Source organism: Pollachius pollachius (genome assembly GCF_949987615.1).
Source record: "Pollachius pollachius genome assembly, chromosome: 20".
In the NCBI taxonomy this organism is placed as follows: Eukaryota; Metazoa; Chordata; class Actinopteri; order Gadiformes; family Gadidae; genus Pollachius; species Pollachius pollachius.
In genome coordinates this window covers 1399194-1419069 of record NC_136953.1, presented here as the reverse complement: position 1 = coordinate 1419069, position 19876 = coordinate 1399194, and the positions used below count along the sequence as shown (strand labels likewise).

Genomic DNA, 19876 nt, shown 5'->3' with positions numbered 1-19876 from the left:
CGTTTTGGAGTTCTCTGGTCAACTGGGAGAATGTGAAAAACAGAACATTGATGCTAAAGTTGAAAGCGGCATGCAAGCATTAGCCTTTGTGTTGACAATACGTGCAGGAAGGCACCGAAAGGTACAACATGTTTTGCGTGGGAATAAGCAACAGTGTCTTACCTCTCACTGTAGGGGTCATTGGTTTAACCCCAACTACGACATGGCTAAGAGAGGCGGCGAATGGCTGCTGGACGTTTGGGAGGTCAGAGAAGTCAGACACAGACTGGGCATAACTAGGATCAGAGGCGATTGTTTGAACCTCTGTGCTCGAATTTCTAGTTCCGATGCCTAGAATTAAGACCCCGTTGTCTTTGAGGGCAGACGCCGGTATCTCTACGTTGTCACTAGATAGCCCTCCACTCAGCAGAATCAGTAGCTGTGGAATGCCCTCTTGGCGCCTACTTCCAGAGGCCACCGTAAACACGTTGTCTCGGACATACTTGAGGGCTGACCCGGTGTTGAGGGGTCTTCCCCCTCTGTGTCTCAGTCCTCTGACCGTGTCAAGAATATCGTCCTTTGTGGTGTATGTGTTCAGATAGAAGTGGGCCTCTGCGTCTCTGCCGTACTGGACAACTGACACACGGTCGTTGTTTTCCCCCACATTAAGTTCCTCCACCATTCTCTGAACAAAATCACGCATGGCAGCGAATTCATTCCTTGTGTAATCAGAGCCATCCAGAAGGAATACTACATCCTTCCCGGCAACGTCATGGTCAACTGAGCAAACGTAGAAAGACAAAACATTGATGAGCAAAGGACATTTGTTTTGGGGACAGACATTGATTGTGCACGACTGCAAATGCCTACGTTTGGCTACTATGAGTGATTAAGCATGCCACCTTTTCCCTTTTGAGCACGTGGTTGGCATAGCTCGTATAGTTTTCAGGTTATCCCCAAAATACATCATTTAAACTGACATCACTACAAATGGCCACGCTTGCGAACATACCTAACACTGTGGGAGATTCTGGAGTTACAACAATGGCCACTGATTCCATCGAGGACTGCAGTTGCTGTTGGACACTGGGAAGGTCAGTGAAATCAAACACAGACAGAGCCTGATTGGGACCATGGGATATCTTCTGCAGTTCTCTGCTATCAGAGCCTCTGGTTCCAATGGCAAGGGTAAAGACCCCCAGCTCCTTCAGAGCGGTGGCTGCTGCGTCAACACTGTCAAAAGACCTCCCACCGCTGAGGACTATGAGCATCTGTGGAACTCCTTCCAGACGCCTACTTCCAGCCGAGGCCGTGAAGACATTATCCCTCAAGTATTGGAGCGCTGCTCCAGTGTTAAGTGGTCTTCCGCCCTTGTGCCTCAAACCTCTGACATTAGCAATAACGTCGGCCTGTGTTTTGTACGTGTGTAGATAGAATTGGACAGCTGGATCTCTGCTGTACTGAACAACTGAGACTCGATCTCGGTCGTCATCCACATTGAGCGTCTCCACGACTTTCTGCACAAAGTCACGCATTGCTGGGAATCCAGTTTGCATGCCATCAGATCCATCCAGCAAGAACACAACATCCCTTTTGGGCAGGCTGCCCTCAACTTGAAAACATGAATTGTAAACATTGATCAGGGAGGCTGTATTTGCAGTAGTTATTTGAAAAGCACAAACAGGAGCTACTCAAATCAATGGCATAATTTTTTTGTAGTCGTCAAATTTTGCAAAATATGAATTTAGTTTTAAATTAATTCATCCAGAAGTAATACAGAAAATAATAGTCCTTTCTAGAATCTGCTATCATATGAATAGAAATAGTTGATTATAGTAGATCATTCAAACTGTTAGTATCTTACCAGATGCAGTTTCCTTTTGACTACTGATTCTCCTTATGTGAGACACCAATGTGTGTTGAATGCTGTTAAAATTTGCAAAGTCAGAGACTAAGAAAGCATAGTTTGGATCTGAAGAAATTCCCTGCAATTCAACCACATTTGTCATCCTTGATCCAATGGCAAATGTTATAACACCGCCAGCCTTAAGAGCAACTGATGGTCCTCGAGGAGAATCTCTTGATCTACCACCAGAAATAAGGACAAGTATCTGTTTTGCTCCTTCATGTTGTCGGCTTCCAGCTTTTGAAACAAATATATTGTTTCTTACAAACTCTAGAGCAGTTCCAATGTATTGCGCCGTTCCACCTTTTTGCTTAAGGTTTGTTATGTGTGTCATGACTTCATCTCTATTTTGGTAAGTATTCAGGTTGAAGTTAACTTCTGCATTGTTACTATATTGTACAATAGCAACTTGATCCTTCCCCTTTTCCAGATCAAGGCCTCTCACCAATTCGGCAACAAAGTCACGCATAGCTGTAAATCTATCCTTATTGTCGTCAGACCCATCAAGAAGGAAAACAACATCCCTTTTCACACTTGGACCTGAAACTTAGATACCACAATTCATTTTATTTTTCAAATTACATAAATGCCCAGCTTACAAAAAAGTAAAACAACAAAGTATTTTATTTCACTCACCTATACTTGGGATGATTGAAGCTTTGTGAGAAGCAACTTGAGATAACAACTTTTGCCGTACAACAGAAAAATCGGAAGTCTCTTTGATTAGATATGCATCTCTGGGATTGTGTGCTAGACTCTGCATCTCCAACCAATCTGCATTTCCCACTCCAACACTGAAAAGTACCACTCCAGCATTTTTCAAACCTTCCAACGGAACCTGGACATCATCTTGTGACTTTCTGCCACTTAAGAGAATCAGTATCTTAGGAACTCCTGTCAGAGCTCTGCCTCCAGCAGATGATGTAAAGACATTCCTTGCCACATAATCAAGGGCTTTTCCTGTGTTCACATGCTTGCCTCCTTTTAACTTCAAATCGCTTACATACTTCAAGATGTCCCTTTTTAATGAGTATGTATTCAGATAAAAGGCTTGAGTCGGTTCTTCACTGTATTGAATAATAGCAACCTGTGCCTTGTTTGGCCCAATATCTATTTGTTCAACAAATTCCTTGAGAAAAGATTTAATTCCCCTGGCACTTTGCTGCATATCATCAGATCCATCCATGAGAAACGCAATATCAGCTTTTAGGTGTTCTACATCACTAACATCGTAAGTGTCTGCAATAGATAAATAAAGAACACAATTAAATATGATACAAGAGGTTCAAAGTAAGCATAAGGTTATATCTGACAATTATCAGTCTATTGTATAAATCCATGCTTGAAAGAGCTTGCTTGAAATTGTATTAATTTGTGTTTGGGAGTGTTTATATCTGCTTCTTACCCGTAACAGTTTGGATTTCTGTTGTTACCTGGGCACCACTCATTATATATTTTGCAAGTGAGTATAAGGTATCATGAGATAGATTGTTAAAATCCATGACGGAGAAAGAATGCGATGGGTTGAAAGCGATGGTTTGCAGTTCTAAAGTATCAGCATTTGTTGTTCCAACACTAATGGTCTTAATTCCACTGTCTCTGAGTGACTGTGCCGGCCCTCTGACATCATCCCCTGATCTTCCACCAGTAAACACAAATAAATATTGAGGCACACTCTCAGCACGTCTGCCCCCAACTGAAGCAGGAAACACATTATCTCGGACAAACTCCAGGGCCTTGCCAGTGTTGAGGGGCCTTCCCAACTTGTGCCTGATAGTTCTTATGGAATGCAGCACATCATTTTTGATGGAGTAGGAATTCAAATAGAAATTGGTTGTGGCATCACGGCTATATTGAACCAAAGCCACACGGTCATGATTTGCTTCGACTTTCATGTTTTCAACAATTCTTTCCATCAAGCTACGAATTCCCTCAAAGCCATTTCTAGCGTCAGATGAGCCGTCAATAAGAAACACTACATCAGTTTTCTCTGAATCTGTGAACAAAGACACCAAAAAGAAAGAAGTGAAAGTCTAGTCTAATTATAAATAGTGTATATGGTGTAGTAGTAAACCTTGTCAAGATTAAAAATGTAAATAAGACATAATTATACGAACAATCAATAGTGAATAGATTATTGTGGTATTATTAAGGATTAACAAAGTAATGTTTTAGCAGGGAAAGCAAGAGAAATACTACCTTACCAAAATTCTTTATGGGATCAGTGTGCTCTGTTTTAACAGAAACCTCATCCACCAATGATAAAACATCACGTTGAATGGTCGAAAGCTCGCCATAATCATTGATTTTGAGGGCATAGTTAGGTTTGTGAGACATTGTCTGTAGTTCCAGCGTATCTGCGTCAGTTGTTCCAACCCCAATTAAAATAACACCCGTTTCTTTGAGGTGTTTGAGGGGGGCTCTAATGTCATCTCCAGATCTCCCACCACTCAGTAGTATTACTATTTGTGAAACTCCCTCAGTACGTCTGCTTCCATAGCCTGGAGTAAAGACGTTGTACTCTACATGTTGGAGAGCTGCTCCCAGGTTGTGCGGATAACCTCCTTTGTGACTTAAGCTTGTTATTGCTGTGATGATCTCACTTTTTGTTGAGTGTGTGTTCAAATGGAAATTAGTTTCTGCTGTGTCACTGTACTGGACCACAGCCACACGGTCTTGGGTTTTCTCCAAATTCAAGGTCACAACAATTCCCTGCACAAAGGCTTTGATATCTTGAAATTTTCCCCGGGAATCATCAGAGCCATCAACTAAAAATACAATGTCTTTCTTGCTGTTGTCTGTTGTATGAAGGTTATCAAAAAAACATATTATTATTAAGAGCAGTATTCAGCGCTGTGTTGTATCGATAAATCATGTGCAAGATGTGATTGGACTTACCATATAGAACTGGCACATGAGCTGTTGCTTTAGCCATCTCAATGGTAGAAAATAAACGTGCATCCATATATGCAAGGTCAGTTAAATCTGCTGCAAAATACACATTACTGGGTTCATGTGAAATACTTAAAAGCTCAGTAGCATCAGCATGCATCATTCCCAAAGCATACGATGCCACATCCATTTCTTCCAGGTTTGCCACCGCATTTCTAACATCATCACTGGACTGCCCTCCAGTCAACAAAATCAATATCTGAGGGATGCCCTGTTCGTGCCTGCTCCCAGAGGAAACCGTGAAGACATTGTCCCTCACATACTGGAGAGCTGCTCCTGTGTTGAGTGGACTTCCTCCTTTATGCACCATAGCTTGTATGGCATTGGCAGCCTCCTGTTGTGATTTATGAGTGTTCAGATAGAATTCAACAGCTGAGTCGTCGCTGTACTGAACCAATGCCATGCGATCTCTGTTTTCATCTATGTCGAATTTTGCCACAATTCTCTGAACAAAGCCACGCATTGCTTCAAACGCATTCTGAACGTCATCCGAGCCATCCAGTAAAAACACAAAATCCCGTTGGATGGATTCCCGTTTATCTGTAAATGCTATTTTATGGAAGGAAAATGTGCTTAATTAGGTTGCACATTATGTCTTCACTTGCAATACACCATGAAATAACACGTTGGGTAGAAAAGATGGTAAATTGCAAAATAAATGTCTTCTTACCTAATCCAGTCTTTTGTATAGATTTTGGTTGACGAGGCACTCTTTTCACAAATGACATAAGTTGTTGATAGATGCTCACAAGGTCATTGAATCGAGGCACAGTTAAAGCATAGGAAGGGCTATGTGCCATCATTTGGAGCTCGAGTAAATCTGAATTCCTTGAGCCTATGCTAAACACAATGACCTGTTTCAGTTTCAAGGCTGTGGCAGAACTTGCAACCTCATCTCGAGATTTTCCCCCACTCAAAACAATCAGAATCTGGGGGACACCTTCATGGTGTCGACTTCCAGAGGACTCAGTGAAGACATTTTTCCTCACATAGTCAAGGGCTGCCCCAGTATTCAGGGGCATGCCTCCTTTTTGTTGTATATGCCGGATGGCTGCAAGAACATCCTGTTCTCCTTTATACGTGCCAAGGTCAAAATGAGTCTGTTGATCGCTGCTGTATTGGACCACAGAAACACGGTCTTTGTTTTCTTTAACATCCAATGCCTCTATAACTTTTTGGACAAAGCTGAGCATTTCAGCAAAGTCTCTTCTTGTGTTATCTGACCCATCCAATAGGAACACTATGTCCTTTTGTGTTGCATTTAATTCAACTAGGAGAGATGGGAAGTACATTTTTAAAACAAAAGACAAACTTGGGATATATTATTGTTATTTTAACCACAACAATAAATATATTTTTCATTGCAGTGCTAAAAATGTCATGCACATCAAACATCTACAAAGTCTAGCAAACAATTCATGCAAATATTGGAAATGTAGTCTTAAATTACAAAACATTTAAGGTTATCTAGCTAACAAGAAATCCATGTACACTACCACACATAAACGGTGTTAAGGAATTGCATTCACTGTCTTTGAATGAAAAAGGAAAGACATATAGTTATTATATGAAATAGACGAATCTGGAGTAAAAGGTCAGGTCAATGATCTGTTTATCATTGGCTCAAGAAAGAGCTAATCTTATGAATGGGAACAAACATGCTCCATGAGGTCAAGCAGGCATCAAGTGAGACTGTTTGTCTGAAACAAAACAATAGTATTCAATGTCCTCAAAAGATGATGATTTCATTGGAAATGATAAGGAGAATACTATCTAAACATACAGCTACCAAGATCGCGCAAGATCACATTGATTCCCAGCATAGAATCAATGATACTTCTTACCTACAATAGTAGGCGGTTCGATTCCCATTTTTGATTGGACAAAAGAAAGGATTTCCGGCTGAATAGACAAGAGTTCACCAAAGACTGGTAAGTTAAAAATAAATTTGGAGGAGTACGCAATTTCTTGAAGGTCTTCAACTGTTGTGTTTTTCATTCCGATTGCAAAAGAGAGAACTCCAAGTTGCTTCAGATTGTTTGCAGCGACTGCGACATTATCATTGGAGTGGCCTCCAGTAAGTACAAACAGAATCTGAGGGACCCCCTCCAAACGTCTACTTCCAGAAGAAGCGGTGAAAACGTTATCCTGAACAAACTGAATTGCTGTACCAGTGTTGCGAGGTACACCCCCTTTATGGCGAAGACTTCTTACAGCGTGAATTATAGCTCTTTTGGATTTATGTGTTAGCAAATTAAAATATACTCTGGTGTTGCCACTATACTGAACAACCGCCACGCGAATGTTTTCCCCATCAAAGTCTAGTCCTTCTGCCATTCTTCTGATGAATTGTCGAATGGCCGGCAATCCGTTTCTGGAGTCTTCAGAACTGTCAAGGAGGAACACTATGTCCCTTTTCCCCCCTGCTGTATCAACTAGAAACACACGGAATACAAGTACCTGGTGTTTAAGATTTGATAATGTCTGTATATATGAATACAAACTACAAAGAAACAACTGCAGAGAATGCAAAGTTGTAGATGAAGAAAATGCATGCTGTTTAGCAGCATGTAGGACAAGTACGATGAGAAGTGTAGACAAATGAAGTCAATGATTTGACATTCTGTTTTAAACCAATAGCTGAAAATAACAAATGCAAAGTCTGGAAAAAGTGGCAAAACATCTTGCTCTAAAAGGACACTTTGGAAAGTTGAAAGGATGCATGAACAGTTCATGCAACAATATTCTCGACCGAATATTGAAGACCTGTTAAAGCATTTTTTACATATGTATAAGCAATGTAATGGTAAAATTCTTACCTATTAAGCTTGGGATTCCTGGATATTCCATTGCGACGTTTGACACATTTAATTTACCAACAAGCAGTGGTTGAAGTAATGGCAACTCAGAGAAGTCATTCACTTTGTATGCAAAATCTGGTTGGAAAGCAATTTTTTCCAACTCAGGGAGATTGGCATCCCCCACTCCAATACCAAGCACTATGATTTCCCGATCTTTAAGAGCCACAGCTGGAGCATTGACATAATCCCTGGACTGGTCACTTGTTAGAAGAACCAGTACCTGGGGAACGCCCTTGAGCGTTCTACTTCCTGTGGAGGCTGTGAAGATATTGTGTCTGACAAACTGGAGAGCTGCCCCAGTATTCAGGATCTTGCCACCCTTGTGGGTTAAACCATCTATGGCGTTCAAGACATCATCCTTAGTTTTGTGAGAACTCAGATAGAAATTGACTTCAGGTCTATTGGCATACTGCACAACAGATACCCTTATTTTGTCCTCATCCACAGTGAGCCTTTCAACTATACTCTTTACAAAATGCTGTACTTCTGGAAATCCAACCTTTGTACCATCAGTGCCATCCAGTAGGAACACTATATCAATTTGTTCAGCATCCCCATGTGCTAAGACACAACACATAAAGTCATTTTAGGGTACAGTTTTTAGGGCACCAATATCATCACATTTCTTATCACATTTGAAAGATAATCTTGAAAGACTAATGAAACACTTTGCTTACCTTGCTCAAGGACAACTTGAAGCTGCTCTTTGGGAAGGCTCACGTAGTTGTTGAGCTTTTGTGGGACTGTGCTCAGTTCACTGAATTCTTTCACTTTGAAAGCAAAGGATGGGTTGTGTGAGATCTCCTGGATCTGCCTTATGTCTGCATCCTTGACACCCACGCCAAATGGCACCACTCCCCCGGTCTTCAGTGCAACAGCAGAATCTTTAACATTATCCCTGGATCTACCTCCGGTCAAGACAATCAGAAATTGTGGGACATTTTGTGGGGCCCTACTTCCATTACTTTCAGACAAGATGGTCTCCTTCATGAATTTTAGGGCAGATCCTGTGTTCAGACTACGCCCACCAGCGACCCTCATGTCATTAACAGCTCTTATCACCTCGTCTTTGGTTTGGTAGGTGTTAAGGTAGAAAACAGATGTTGGCGTCTCACTATGCTGGACCACTGAAATACGCACTCTATCACTTGCAATATCAAGTGGCTGGATGACTTTAAGGATAAAATCCTTGATGTAGGGGAAGTCGTCTCGAACATTGTCTGAGCCATCAATGAGGAAAGCCACATCCCTCTCAGCCCCTGTAAGAACTAGATCAAAGATAGAAAAAATGAATAAGAAATTATTAAAACACTTTTTTTTACACAATTTACACATATTTTCTCACTGCCCAAATTATTATTATAAAAATTATAATAATATTATTATTATTATTCCTATTATAATATGATAACCACAGCATGAACAAATACAACAATTTTTGAATTATAGTTATTTGAATAACATTAAAACTATTAACATTTGAATATCTTAAAAATTAAAGTTTTTTACGGCAAGAAAAGGAGAGCTCACCATTTATTGGGATTTCAGCCACATCAGTGTCACCGACTACCGTTATCAATGGCTGATAGATTTGTTCAGCGACCTGTGGCATGTCAGGGAAATTTTCCGTATGGAAGGCCAAATCTGGAACAAAGGCCACTGATTGTAGTAACGTTGGATCTGCCTGTCCAGTACTGACTGTGTAGGTCAGGACTCCAGCCAGAGCCAACCTATCTGCAACCTTTGCAACCTCATCCTGATAAGGGCCACCTGTGATCAGAACCAATGCCTGAGGGACATTCTGGCTCCTCCTGGAGCCACTTGAGGGTTGGAACATGTTGGATAGAGCATAATTCATGGCGGCTCCTGTGTTCAATACCTTTCCCCCGGTTACCCTTATTTGGGAGATGCTGTCCAAAACATCCTCCTTGTTTTGGTGAGTGTTCAAGTAGAATTCAATTTTGGGATGTTCAGAGAACTGCATGAGACCAATCTGGACTCGGTCCGGCCGCACATCCAGCTTGTTGACCAAGTTAGTGATGAACTGACGCACGTAGGGGAGGTTTTGGTTCCCAACGTAGCTGGAGCCATCCACAAGGAAGACAATGTCCCTAATGACTTTAGATGTCTGGACAGTGGTTATCTCCAATTCTGAGGAACAGCAGAGGGTAAAAAGACATTACCACCTTTTTAATATTAAAGATGTTTCCAGCCAGGATCAATTCAATGAAAAGGTGGTAAAACCAATCAATTGTAAAATGCATAAGTGTATTAGAAGCCACTTGTGGAATGTATTTATCTTGCATTTGTTTTATAGAATAAAGCTAATTAACAATCTATTTGTAACATGTGTAAGTGCTTTAAATACATGTTTAAGGTTAACTTGTAACTATTACCAGGTCCTTCTGTCACCACAACCCCACTGAGAGTGGACAGTGGAGAGATGACCGACTTGGGGTTGCGGAGAAGAAAACGGAAGTCTTTCATCATGAAGACCAGAGAGTTATCGAAAGCAATCTGCCTTAGTTCAGCCTCATCGGCAGCCTTGGACCCCATAGCCAAGGTCAGAACCCCCATTTGTTGAAGGGCCTGGGCTGGGCCTGCCACGCTGTCGCTGGACTTCTTAGAGGTTATGACCAGGAGAAGCTGTGGAACTCCCTGCCGAATGCGACTGCCCTTGTCAGGTTGAAACATGTTGGTCCTCACAAAGTCCAGGGCGGCTCCGATGTTCACCTTCTGGCCGGGTTTGGGTTTGATTCTGCCCAGCGCCGCAGAGAGCTCATCACGGGTTCCATAGCTGTTGAGATTCATGTCCAGCCGGCCAACGTTGCTGAACTGGGCCACGCCGATCTGCACGTCGTCGGGTCCAATGGGGATCGTGTCGACGAAGCGTTTGATGAATTCGCGCATGGAGTTGATGATGGTTAGGCCCATTGTGCTGTCCAGAAGGAAAACGATGTCCCTTCTGCCTACTGCAATGGCTGGAAGAGACAAAAGCAAATTACTTTAAATCAATAAATGCTTATGATATCCAATGCTAATCCTTTTGTGTTGTCAGCCAATCCTAAGTATTCATAGTTTCAAGAGCCATTGAATCCAAAACCATAATTTTTTTTTCGTATATGATCATAAACACAGTAATCTATGCCATTTTGTTAGTGACTAATAATAGGTCCCAAATTTAGAGGAAATGGGGGTACAATCCTATGCTTTCTCCACCTGCGAACGCAGATGGAGTTATTCTTGTTCACAGACCTCAGATAAGGTAGTCTGACGTCACCAACAAGTGGCAGTGGCAGCGCGGTGTGTGTGGACGTGTGGAGCTCTGTCTGGGCGGTGTGTGTGGACGTGTGGAGGTCTGTCTGGGCGGTGTGTGTGGACGTGTGGAGCTCTGTCTGGGCGGTGTGTGTGGACGTGTGGAGGTCTGTCTGGGCGATCTGTATAACGCTATGGTGTGTGTGGATGGTAAAGCTCCGCCTGAAGTGTGATTTCTTTAATACCCGCGAGGGTAAGGCTTCCCATACACCTTTAGTATAACCGTACGGTGTGTGGCGGATTTCATATACAACATCGCTCATTATAACGCAATTACAGATACAATGAATGTACTAAAAAAGTATCATGAAGCTGGCCTGGGTTGTAACCATGGAGATAACACGCCCCCTACTCTTTCCTAAAACTCCCCAAAATACATTGTTTTAAATCGCATAGCGTTCATATTCAATCTGAAGCAGTGGGCTCACTGGCTCTTTAAGACTGTAGGTGTGATCATTCCAACGCATATACATTTCTTTAGGTGACTATTCACAGGGAATTCTTACCTTGCCCAAGTATATGGTACAATACTTCTTATAAACCTCTTAAACGCTATCTGCTTTGATTCAGCATCACCAACACTCGCTGCCCCACCCTCCATGCAGTGAAGAAACATACCTTCAGTGAACTCATTCTGAACCAAAATGGTACGCTGGGCGACCCCAACAATGTACGGCCGCAGCTGGTCACCCATGCTTGCTGCCGTTCGGAAATCAGGGGCTTCTAGCACAAAGCTTTTGTCAGAGGCTACTGACTCGAGCTCAGCGATGGTGGTGCCACCGATGGCAAGGCCGAACGTGATAACGTTGGCCTTCTTAAGGGCCCTGTCGCCAACGCTAGTGTCATCCGTGGACGGCCCGGCGCTGATGACCACCACAGCCTGGGGTACGCCCTCCTCCGCCCTGCCCCCGGATGTCTGGCTCAAGAGGCTCCTGGACACCGTCTCCAAGGCCGCCCCCAGGTTGCTTTCTTCGCCCCCCGTGAAGGAAAGGCCCTTCACCGCATCCTGGACCGCTGCCTTGCTCTCATAACTATTGAGATAGAACTGAACCTCTGGGTCAGTACTGTACAGGGCTACGGCAACTCGAATAGTGTCCCTGCCCACATCAAGGCCCTCAATGATTCTCAAAGCCAAATCACGCACATGTGGGAAGTTTGCTGCTCCAACGTTCTTTGATCCGTCAATTAACAGCACAAGGTCGGCTGACTCTTGTGCTTTAAGGAGTGGGAGGGAGAGAGAGAGAGAGACAAAACAGAACAAAGTGCAACAAAGTGAATGTGTTAAAACAGTGAGGGACAAAAAACTGCATGCTAGCACATTATTGCATGTGTCAAGTTACATTTGATTGTAAAACACAAACATTGCAAAACAAATCATACTACATGTAGGCTGAACCAAGGAGCTAGGGATATATACTTGTTTTTTGTATTCTTATCCTTGAATTAATTCCTGTATTTTTAACAATCAACACAACTGAATTACTGGCAATTATGGTTATTAATTGACAGATGTCTACTAGTTATGAAAATAATAATGGATTATGTTTGAAAGTACTAAGGGGGACTGCCTGTTATATTTCATTACAATAATCCTAACAATTTGTCTATGAAGCCTGTAAGACAGGTGCAGAAGCCCCTGTGCTAAATATTTACTCCACTGAGTTCAGCCACACCATGCAGACTCATGTTACAGACCCCAGATAAAGTGACCAGTCATGACCCTGTGGTCCATCCTTGTTGCTTCAGAGTTCCCATCTTTCACTTATTTTATTAGAGGTAACTTTTATTTGTTCACTTGTTGCTCAATGACATTGTGCCCTAAAGGGTTAGGCCCTAACGCTAACACAATGTATGAATACATTACTGTATAACAATGTAAAATGATAACTTGTTGCAAATCAAGGATGGATCCATACAAGTTCATCACTGTTTCAAGTGCAGAATAGATCACATGTTTTATAGTGATTGACACATTGACAATGAACAAGACAAACATAAAAATGCCATACAAGCACTGGTGGAAGGTTAGCCATTGTTAAATGCCCAGTAACTTCTGTAATAAGATTATTCTTATTAATATTATTATTCACAGGCCACACTTCCTTTTGTGTTCTCTTATGGATTTGCTGAAATATATATGTAAGTGTGTATGTGTGCGTGTCTGCATGTGTGTGTGTGTGTGTGTGTGTGTGTGTGTGTGTGTGTGTGTGAATGTGGAAAGCGCTTAGCAATTATGTACACAGCTTAGACTGTTCCATGCTCAAGCATTACTGGGTTTTAACATGGCTATTCACAACCAAACTGTTGCTCAACAATGTCTATAAACATGCATAATTGTCTGGTGAATTGTGTTATGAGCATATCAAATGGTGTGAGAACAAACAAACAAAAACAAGTGATGTTAATCTTGCTGGTAGGTGGTGAGGGGTTATAGTGGTTAAAACCCTTGATTGTGTTAATCCTAGATCCCCACGGAGGCTTGGTGTGCAGCCGCCTCTGTCTGGTGACGTGGGAAAAATTAGTATGGTAGTGCCGACCCCTGTGGCGTTACCTGTCCCGCCCGTGGCCACATCCTGGGCCTCCATTCCCACGGGAACGCCCAGAGCCTGGCTCACCGCACCGCAGAGCCCCACTACCAAATCCTGCACTATGTCCCTCAAGGCCCCAAAAGAGTCTACGCTCAACACGTGAGAGTCAGCGGGCCGGCTGGCCATCTCCTTGAGCTCCCAGTGGGCGGCGCCCTGCACGCCCACCGCAAACACCTCCACGCCCGCCAGGTGGAGCGCCCGCGCAGGCTCGCCCACGTCGTCCTGCGAGCGGCCGTCTGTCAGCACCACCACCAGCTGCGACACGCCCTCGCCGGCGCGGCTTCCCGACGCCGTGGTCATGTGGGCTCGGATCAGGAAGTCCAGGCCCAGGCCCGTACGTGTGCCGCCGCCGCGGTAGCGCATGGCCGCCACGTGCTCCATGGCGCCCTCGGCGCCGGCGTAGGTGTTGAGCTTGAACTGCGTGCGGGGCGTGGCGCTGTACTGCACCAGGGCGTACTGGAAGCCATCCCCCGCCCCCTCATGTAGCGCTTTCATCACCCCCAGCAGAAAGTGCTTGACATGTTCAAAGTTCTGCTGGCCCATACTCCAGGACGAATCCACTAGAAAGTATATATCGGCTGGTAGGCCTTGAGCGCAATCTTCAAAAGAGAAAAGCCGTTGTTTTGAGGAGATACCCATTGAGATGATAAAGAGCCCAGCACAAAGTCCAGTGTAAGAACGAAACCATCACCTCTCATTTGATCGCACTACGACTGCTGCAACATTGTTCTCAGGAAATACATTAAGATCATTTTAATGTTTTTGTACTAATAAAAATATACTGTTGAATTATAGGAAAGCCATTCCACTGGATTTGGTGCTCTGGTTTTCCACAGACCTCAAGTTAAACACAAAGTCAAGAGACTCAATAGGTCCAGCTTGTAACAATGCTCAGCGCTGGTGTGAATTTCTCTTTTTGTACTTAACAATGATAACCGTTGGTCCAATTGTGGATTTGAATGAGCTAAACTGAACATCTGTGTTGTGATGTGTGGAGCTGCCCCTCGTGGACCCAGATCTGGACACACTGTTTGGCAGCAATGAGATAGCCACGCTCCTCAGGCCAGCTGTGAGCATTGCTGGAAACTGGGGGGGAAATGCATTACTGGCAGAGTGACGACCTGAAGGGAGTGGAGGGGGTCACTGCAGGATTAACAGTACCGCGTAAATCTTACCTTCCTGTGCTTCGGTTTTATGGAGGGACCCTGCGAGCAGGACGGCCAGGAGGGCGCACAGCGGCAACAGCAGACGCTTCCCCATCGTCCACTCCAACAAGGACACCTGCAGAGTTAGCAGTGGGCGTGGTCATCGTGTTGTCAAAGCAGCACAGGCTGTTGACATCATGTTTTCAAGGCAGCGCAGAATGCGGCAATTGTGCTGTCCAAGCTTTCCATGACACATTTAAATTGGCTATCCTCAAGGTCTTTCATCATTTCATTTTTAAAATGAAGAGCCCAGAGTTCCTGCCCTTAATGTTCAACACTTACTGTCTACATGTTATGGTTTTGTTCTACAGCAGCTCCTTCACTAAACAGACTACATTTCAGGGCTATGAATACTAAATTGTCTGCAGGTTAAAGGGTTATAACAAATACAGCTAAAGTAACAAAGTGTGTGTGCGTGTGTGTGTGTGTGTGTGTGTGTGTGTGTGTGTGTGTGTGTGTGTGTGTGTGTGTGTGTGTGTGTGTGTGTGTGTGTGTGTGTGTGCATGTGAATGTACATGTTTAATGGTATTTTTTTCAGATAGAGAACTGCAAAAGCAAGAGAGTCAGTGAAACAAATTATTTAAAATATTCTACTTAAATCTGTCTTAAATCTTCTAGTGTGCTTTTTGTTCCTAATGTTGTCCGTGCCAGTTGGTCACGCAGGTTTTATTGGTAATACATTATTTGGTTATAGACAGTGTAAGGTTTATAAAATCAATGGTAAAGACCAAGATAAAGGTGACGCAACAACGCGGTAATGCACTTACACTCCCTCATCTGTGGATGCCACACCGTGCCTTGTTTGACTTGAGTGGTAATCATGTGTGTAGGTGTTCCTCATTGAGTGGCTGATGGAAAATGAGAGAAGCTTATGGCCTGAGGCCCATGGGAGCCCTCAGAACTAATGGCTTCACCAGGCGACCTTCTGTCAGAAGGGTCAGAGTAATGAGGAACTGTCGGTACATTACATAGTAGTGTCAAAAATCGAAAATGAAATAAAAGGTTTCTTAAAACGTGACATAAATGTGCATTTGTTAAGGGTAAGATTGAAGTACTATGAAGTATAACAGAAGGCTAGGATTCCTGTCTCAGATGCATTACATTACTAGTGCCCTCTGGTGGACAGGGGAGACATTACATCACTGTCCGGTTAAGCAGACTCAATGTAGTTTCTAATGGAACAGAAAGTAAAATAATGAAAATAGAACCGGGACATTAGCAGGTTAACATTTATTTTATGTAAACCTGCTAAAAGACAGCATCATTGACTCATCATCAACTAACAAATCATTAATTAGCTCCATGTGGTTTCATAGCTTAGGCTCCAGGTCCTGTGACTCTTGTTAATTAAGCAAACATTTGCAAAGCTCATGGAAATTGATTGAAAGTTGGTCTCTGCGCTGAAAGAAAAGCTTTCATAGCGACGGCAAGTCTTGGGTCAGCTGCAGTTGAACTAAACCATGGATGATTAAACACTAGCATGAGGCCGTCATAGCACAGGCCTGTCTATGGCCCACTGAGCTACGGTTGGAGCAGCATGTTAACATACTACCTGCTCCTCGGTTAAGCGCTTCACTGGGGACATCCGATCAGTCATCCCAGTGGTCAACCCAGTGGTCACAATGCAGTTTAGTACCAATTACAACTCCAAAGCAATGTTTCAAACTATCACAGCTAAAACAATACTTTTCTTTGAGTCCCACTTTTAACCAGACGTTTTTCAAAAGGCAGATGTGTTGTGTCATATAGTCGGAGATATCTCAGAACTTCCTTCACCGTCTCGCAAAAACAAGAGTGCTGAGCCCCTCCGGGTTGAGGGGCTAAGTGCTAGCCAGCCATCCTACATGTCATTACAGGGTTTCTCGTGAATCCAATATATTCTATCTGGAGCTAACATCTCCATGACTTTCTGTCACAAACACAGAGGGGAAGCCGAGGAGGGAGCTAGACTCCTGGCCCCCCCTTCTCCCCTGGGAAACATGCTGCAGCCCAGACGGAGTCGGACCCAGGATGAGGGCAGTGGCTTTGCTTTTAAAGGTCCCACGACATGCAACCAGGTGTGAGTGTGATTAGCCGTTACAAGCCGTTTTGAAATCTGCCCCTTGTGACATCACAAGTGGGCGTGTCCACCTAGATGCACGCTGGATATCTGACACACATCTAGGTGGACACGGCCACTTGTGATGTCATAAGGGGCAGATTTTCTCTAATAGCTGGTTCAGACTACATGATTGTAAGTTATTCCTCCACAATTGAACATGTCACACTATACAATCACAGGGCCAGGAAATCGGGCCTTGTCTCGTCAGAAGACTGGCCACACTACAAGATTTGAGATCACGTTTGCAAGATATTTAGAAAATCATAGGTTTAGAACTGACATAAATGCTTTTTACATTTTTGTCATAAAGGTTCTAGTAGTTTTTATATCTGCTCAATGCAGCAACTCCTCACAGTAGTTGCCTTACGCGTGACATGAGCGATACGAAGTACCCGCAATAACAACGTAGTCTAGCAACAAAGCGTCAACAATGGATCCTGAGTGCCTAGCACTAGGCATTATGCTGGCGGTTTGAGTTTATGATAGGTTATGATAGCTATTAGCACGTCAACAGCTGTTGGCTCCAAACATACCGGGTAGGTCAAGGGCGTCGGCTATTTCTCGCCAGGCTGTATCCCTTCACCCTATCATGGAACTCCTTTGTGGACACGTCGAAAATACAGGGACGTTGCTGCCACATTTCAACCAAAGTTGTCTCCATTATGTTGTTCCATTTTCTCTCGTATTCTTTATTAGCATTCTTCTTCTTGCTATTGATCGTATTCATTTTTGTAGTAGTTACTGTGTACTCAGCGTAGTGCAGTGAAGTCAGTTGGTAAACACTGCGCGTGAGCTCCAGCTGTTCGTGGGGTTCTCTCACGCAACTGGGGGCGGTGTTCCCTCATGTCAACAATGGATGCGTCATGCGATTCCCCAAAAGATTCTGGCATGCCAAACTTTTCGTTGTGGGGTTTTCGAACGAAAACATCGGAGATCGCTAGCATGTCACATTACAATTATCGTCTCGTCGCCGACCTTTCACAATCGTGTACGACTTGCAAATTTGTCTGCGACGAACGAATCGGGGCAAAATCGAGCTGAAATCGTGTAGTCTGAACCAGCCATTAAGGCTTGTAATGGCTAATCACACTCACACGGCATGTCAAGGGACCTTTAAATGGGTGATAATGTAAAGGATTCATGAAGAGGTATTAGGCCTGCACAACAAGAGGCATTTAATTCAATTAACAAAATGCAATACACTTTCTTTCATAAATTGTAACAGTTGATTTGTAATTGCGGTATTTCACAGGCTAGTGAATTCCAATCAAATCCAGTCTGGCCAGTGTACACATTTTTCCATACGATTCTACAACATCAAGTGGCGCTCGCCCACATGGTCTTCATGTTGGGTTAATTAGTTGGCTTAACTTATCAATCAAAAATGTTTTTTCTCTTAATGAGGTTAAGTCAATACCGGAGACACACAGAGTTGTCACAAGGTGTGTGTTCCATGTAACCTACTTCTTAGCACCTGTGCCCAGCCCACCTCAAACACACCTCTTTAAAACACTCCTTTATGGGACCCTCAAGGTTGTGTGGGCTGTGGCCCTCCTTGAGGAGTGTCTTAGCAAATCAATAGCTGCTGCCAAGCACATGGTGAAGCCAGACCTCACAAGTTTATCTTTTTAAGGCAAGACCACACACCCACACCCAAATACAGAGACACACTCACGTACCCACACACACACACACAAACACACACACACACACACACACACACACACACACAAACATGAACACACACATACACACACCAACAACCGCACACGGACACACACACACACAGACTCACACAAGCACGCACACACAATACACAAGCATGTTCATAGGAACACATCACTAGCAACCATGCACAAACAAAAATACACATCAATAATGTTATGATCAGCCCCTCATTACTGTACCAACAACAGTCAGAGCCACAAGATTAAAGGGAAACAATATTAATGATAAGCTGCCTGCCACCCACTGAGGGTGACCCCAGGAACTACAGCAACCGACCCCGTCCTGCAGAACAGAACATCCAACCGTCTCCAGCACTCAGTGCATACACCCCGTCCTTCTGGTTCCCTCATGGCAAAGGCATGTGATAATGAAACAAGCATAAAGACACCATGCTGGGTGTCCATTACCAAAAGAACATATGTTTTTTTACCAATCCAAAGCAATAAACAAACCGTCACATGCACGCTATGTGCATATGGCTTTGTCTGTTTATTGCTTTTTCTTTCTGCAGCACACACACACGCACGCAGGCACACACGGACACACACATGCACACGATCATCAGTACCCCTTCCATTGAATAGGTGTTTCCCTGGGCTTAATGATTCACATTCTCACGTAGGTTGCATTAGCACCTCTCTCAACACTTCACCAGACAGACCCCTTCCTGCTTCTTGTTAAGGGGTTACCTGTCACAGCTCCTTATATGTGACACTGAATAAGATAAAATAATCAAGGGTGTGACAATGTACCTATTGTCTTTCATTCTTAGGTAACAAATGAACAAGGCCATGAGGTTTGAATCACTCTGACCCACTACCTGGCCCTGCTACCAAAAGCCCAGCCCAGTAGCCTAGCATAGGCCCAGTGCAGGCCTGCATAGGCCCTGTGCAGGCCTGCATAGGCCCTGTGCAGGCCTACATAGGCCCAGTGCAGGCCTGCATAGGCCCAGTGTAGCCCTATCAGAGGCCTAGCCCAGACCTAGTGCAGGCCTACACCAGGCTCAGCCTCTTGAACATGACATGTGTGCTGCAAGTGATGGAGGCGGATCAAGGGCCGAGTTAAAGAGGACGGGTTGGGTTGAGGGGGAGGAGCCAGCAGACAGGGCAGCCAGCTCCTCCAGTAGTGAGTTAGAGCTCGTCTGACACCTAGCAGATGTTCCCTCAAGCACCGCGCTCCGGCTGCGTCTACAGGACACCTCCATCCGGGCGTCCACATGACCTTGGTCAACGAACAGGCCC

At 43.9% G+C, this 19876-nt stretch overlaps 2 protein-coding genes across 2 annotated transcripts in view; both read right to left on the bottom strand.

Moving 5' to 3' along the window:
• LOC307090796 (collagen alpha-3(VI) chain-like) overlaps positions 1-19876 on the bottom strand; it is an 85075-nt gene that overhangs the window by 63361 nt on the left and 1838 nt on the right. The window contains exons 2-7 of the mRNA XM_079757571.1: positions 14777-14882; positions 13565-14200; positions 11632-12228; positions 10095-10679; positions 9229-9849; positions 8376-8966 (exon numbers count right to left, since the gene is read on the bottom strand). Of these exons, the coding sequence (XP_079613697.1) occupies positions 8376-8966; positions 9229-9849; positions 10095-10679; positions 11632-12228; positions 13565-14200; positions 14777-14861 (3115 nt within the window). The 5' untranslated portion in view covers positions 14862-14882. The remainder of the gene's footprint in view (positions 1-8375; positions 8967-9228; positions 9850-10094; positions 10680-11631; positions 12229-13564; positions 14201-14776; positions 14883-19876) is intronic.
• On the bottom strand, positions 207-1988 carry LOC307091020 (collagen alpha-3(VI) chain-like; the record flags this gene model as incomplete). The annotated part of the gene is made up of 4 exons (XM_079757852.1): positions 207-229; positions 445-664; positions 1020-1591; positions 1844-1988. The coding sequence occupies 4 exons, from the start codon at positions 1986-1988 to the stop codon at positions 207-209; spliced, it is 960 nt and encodes a 319-aa protein (XP_079613978.1).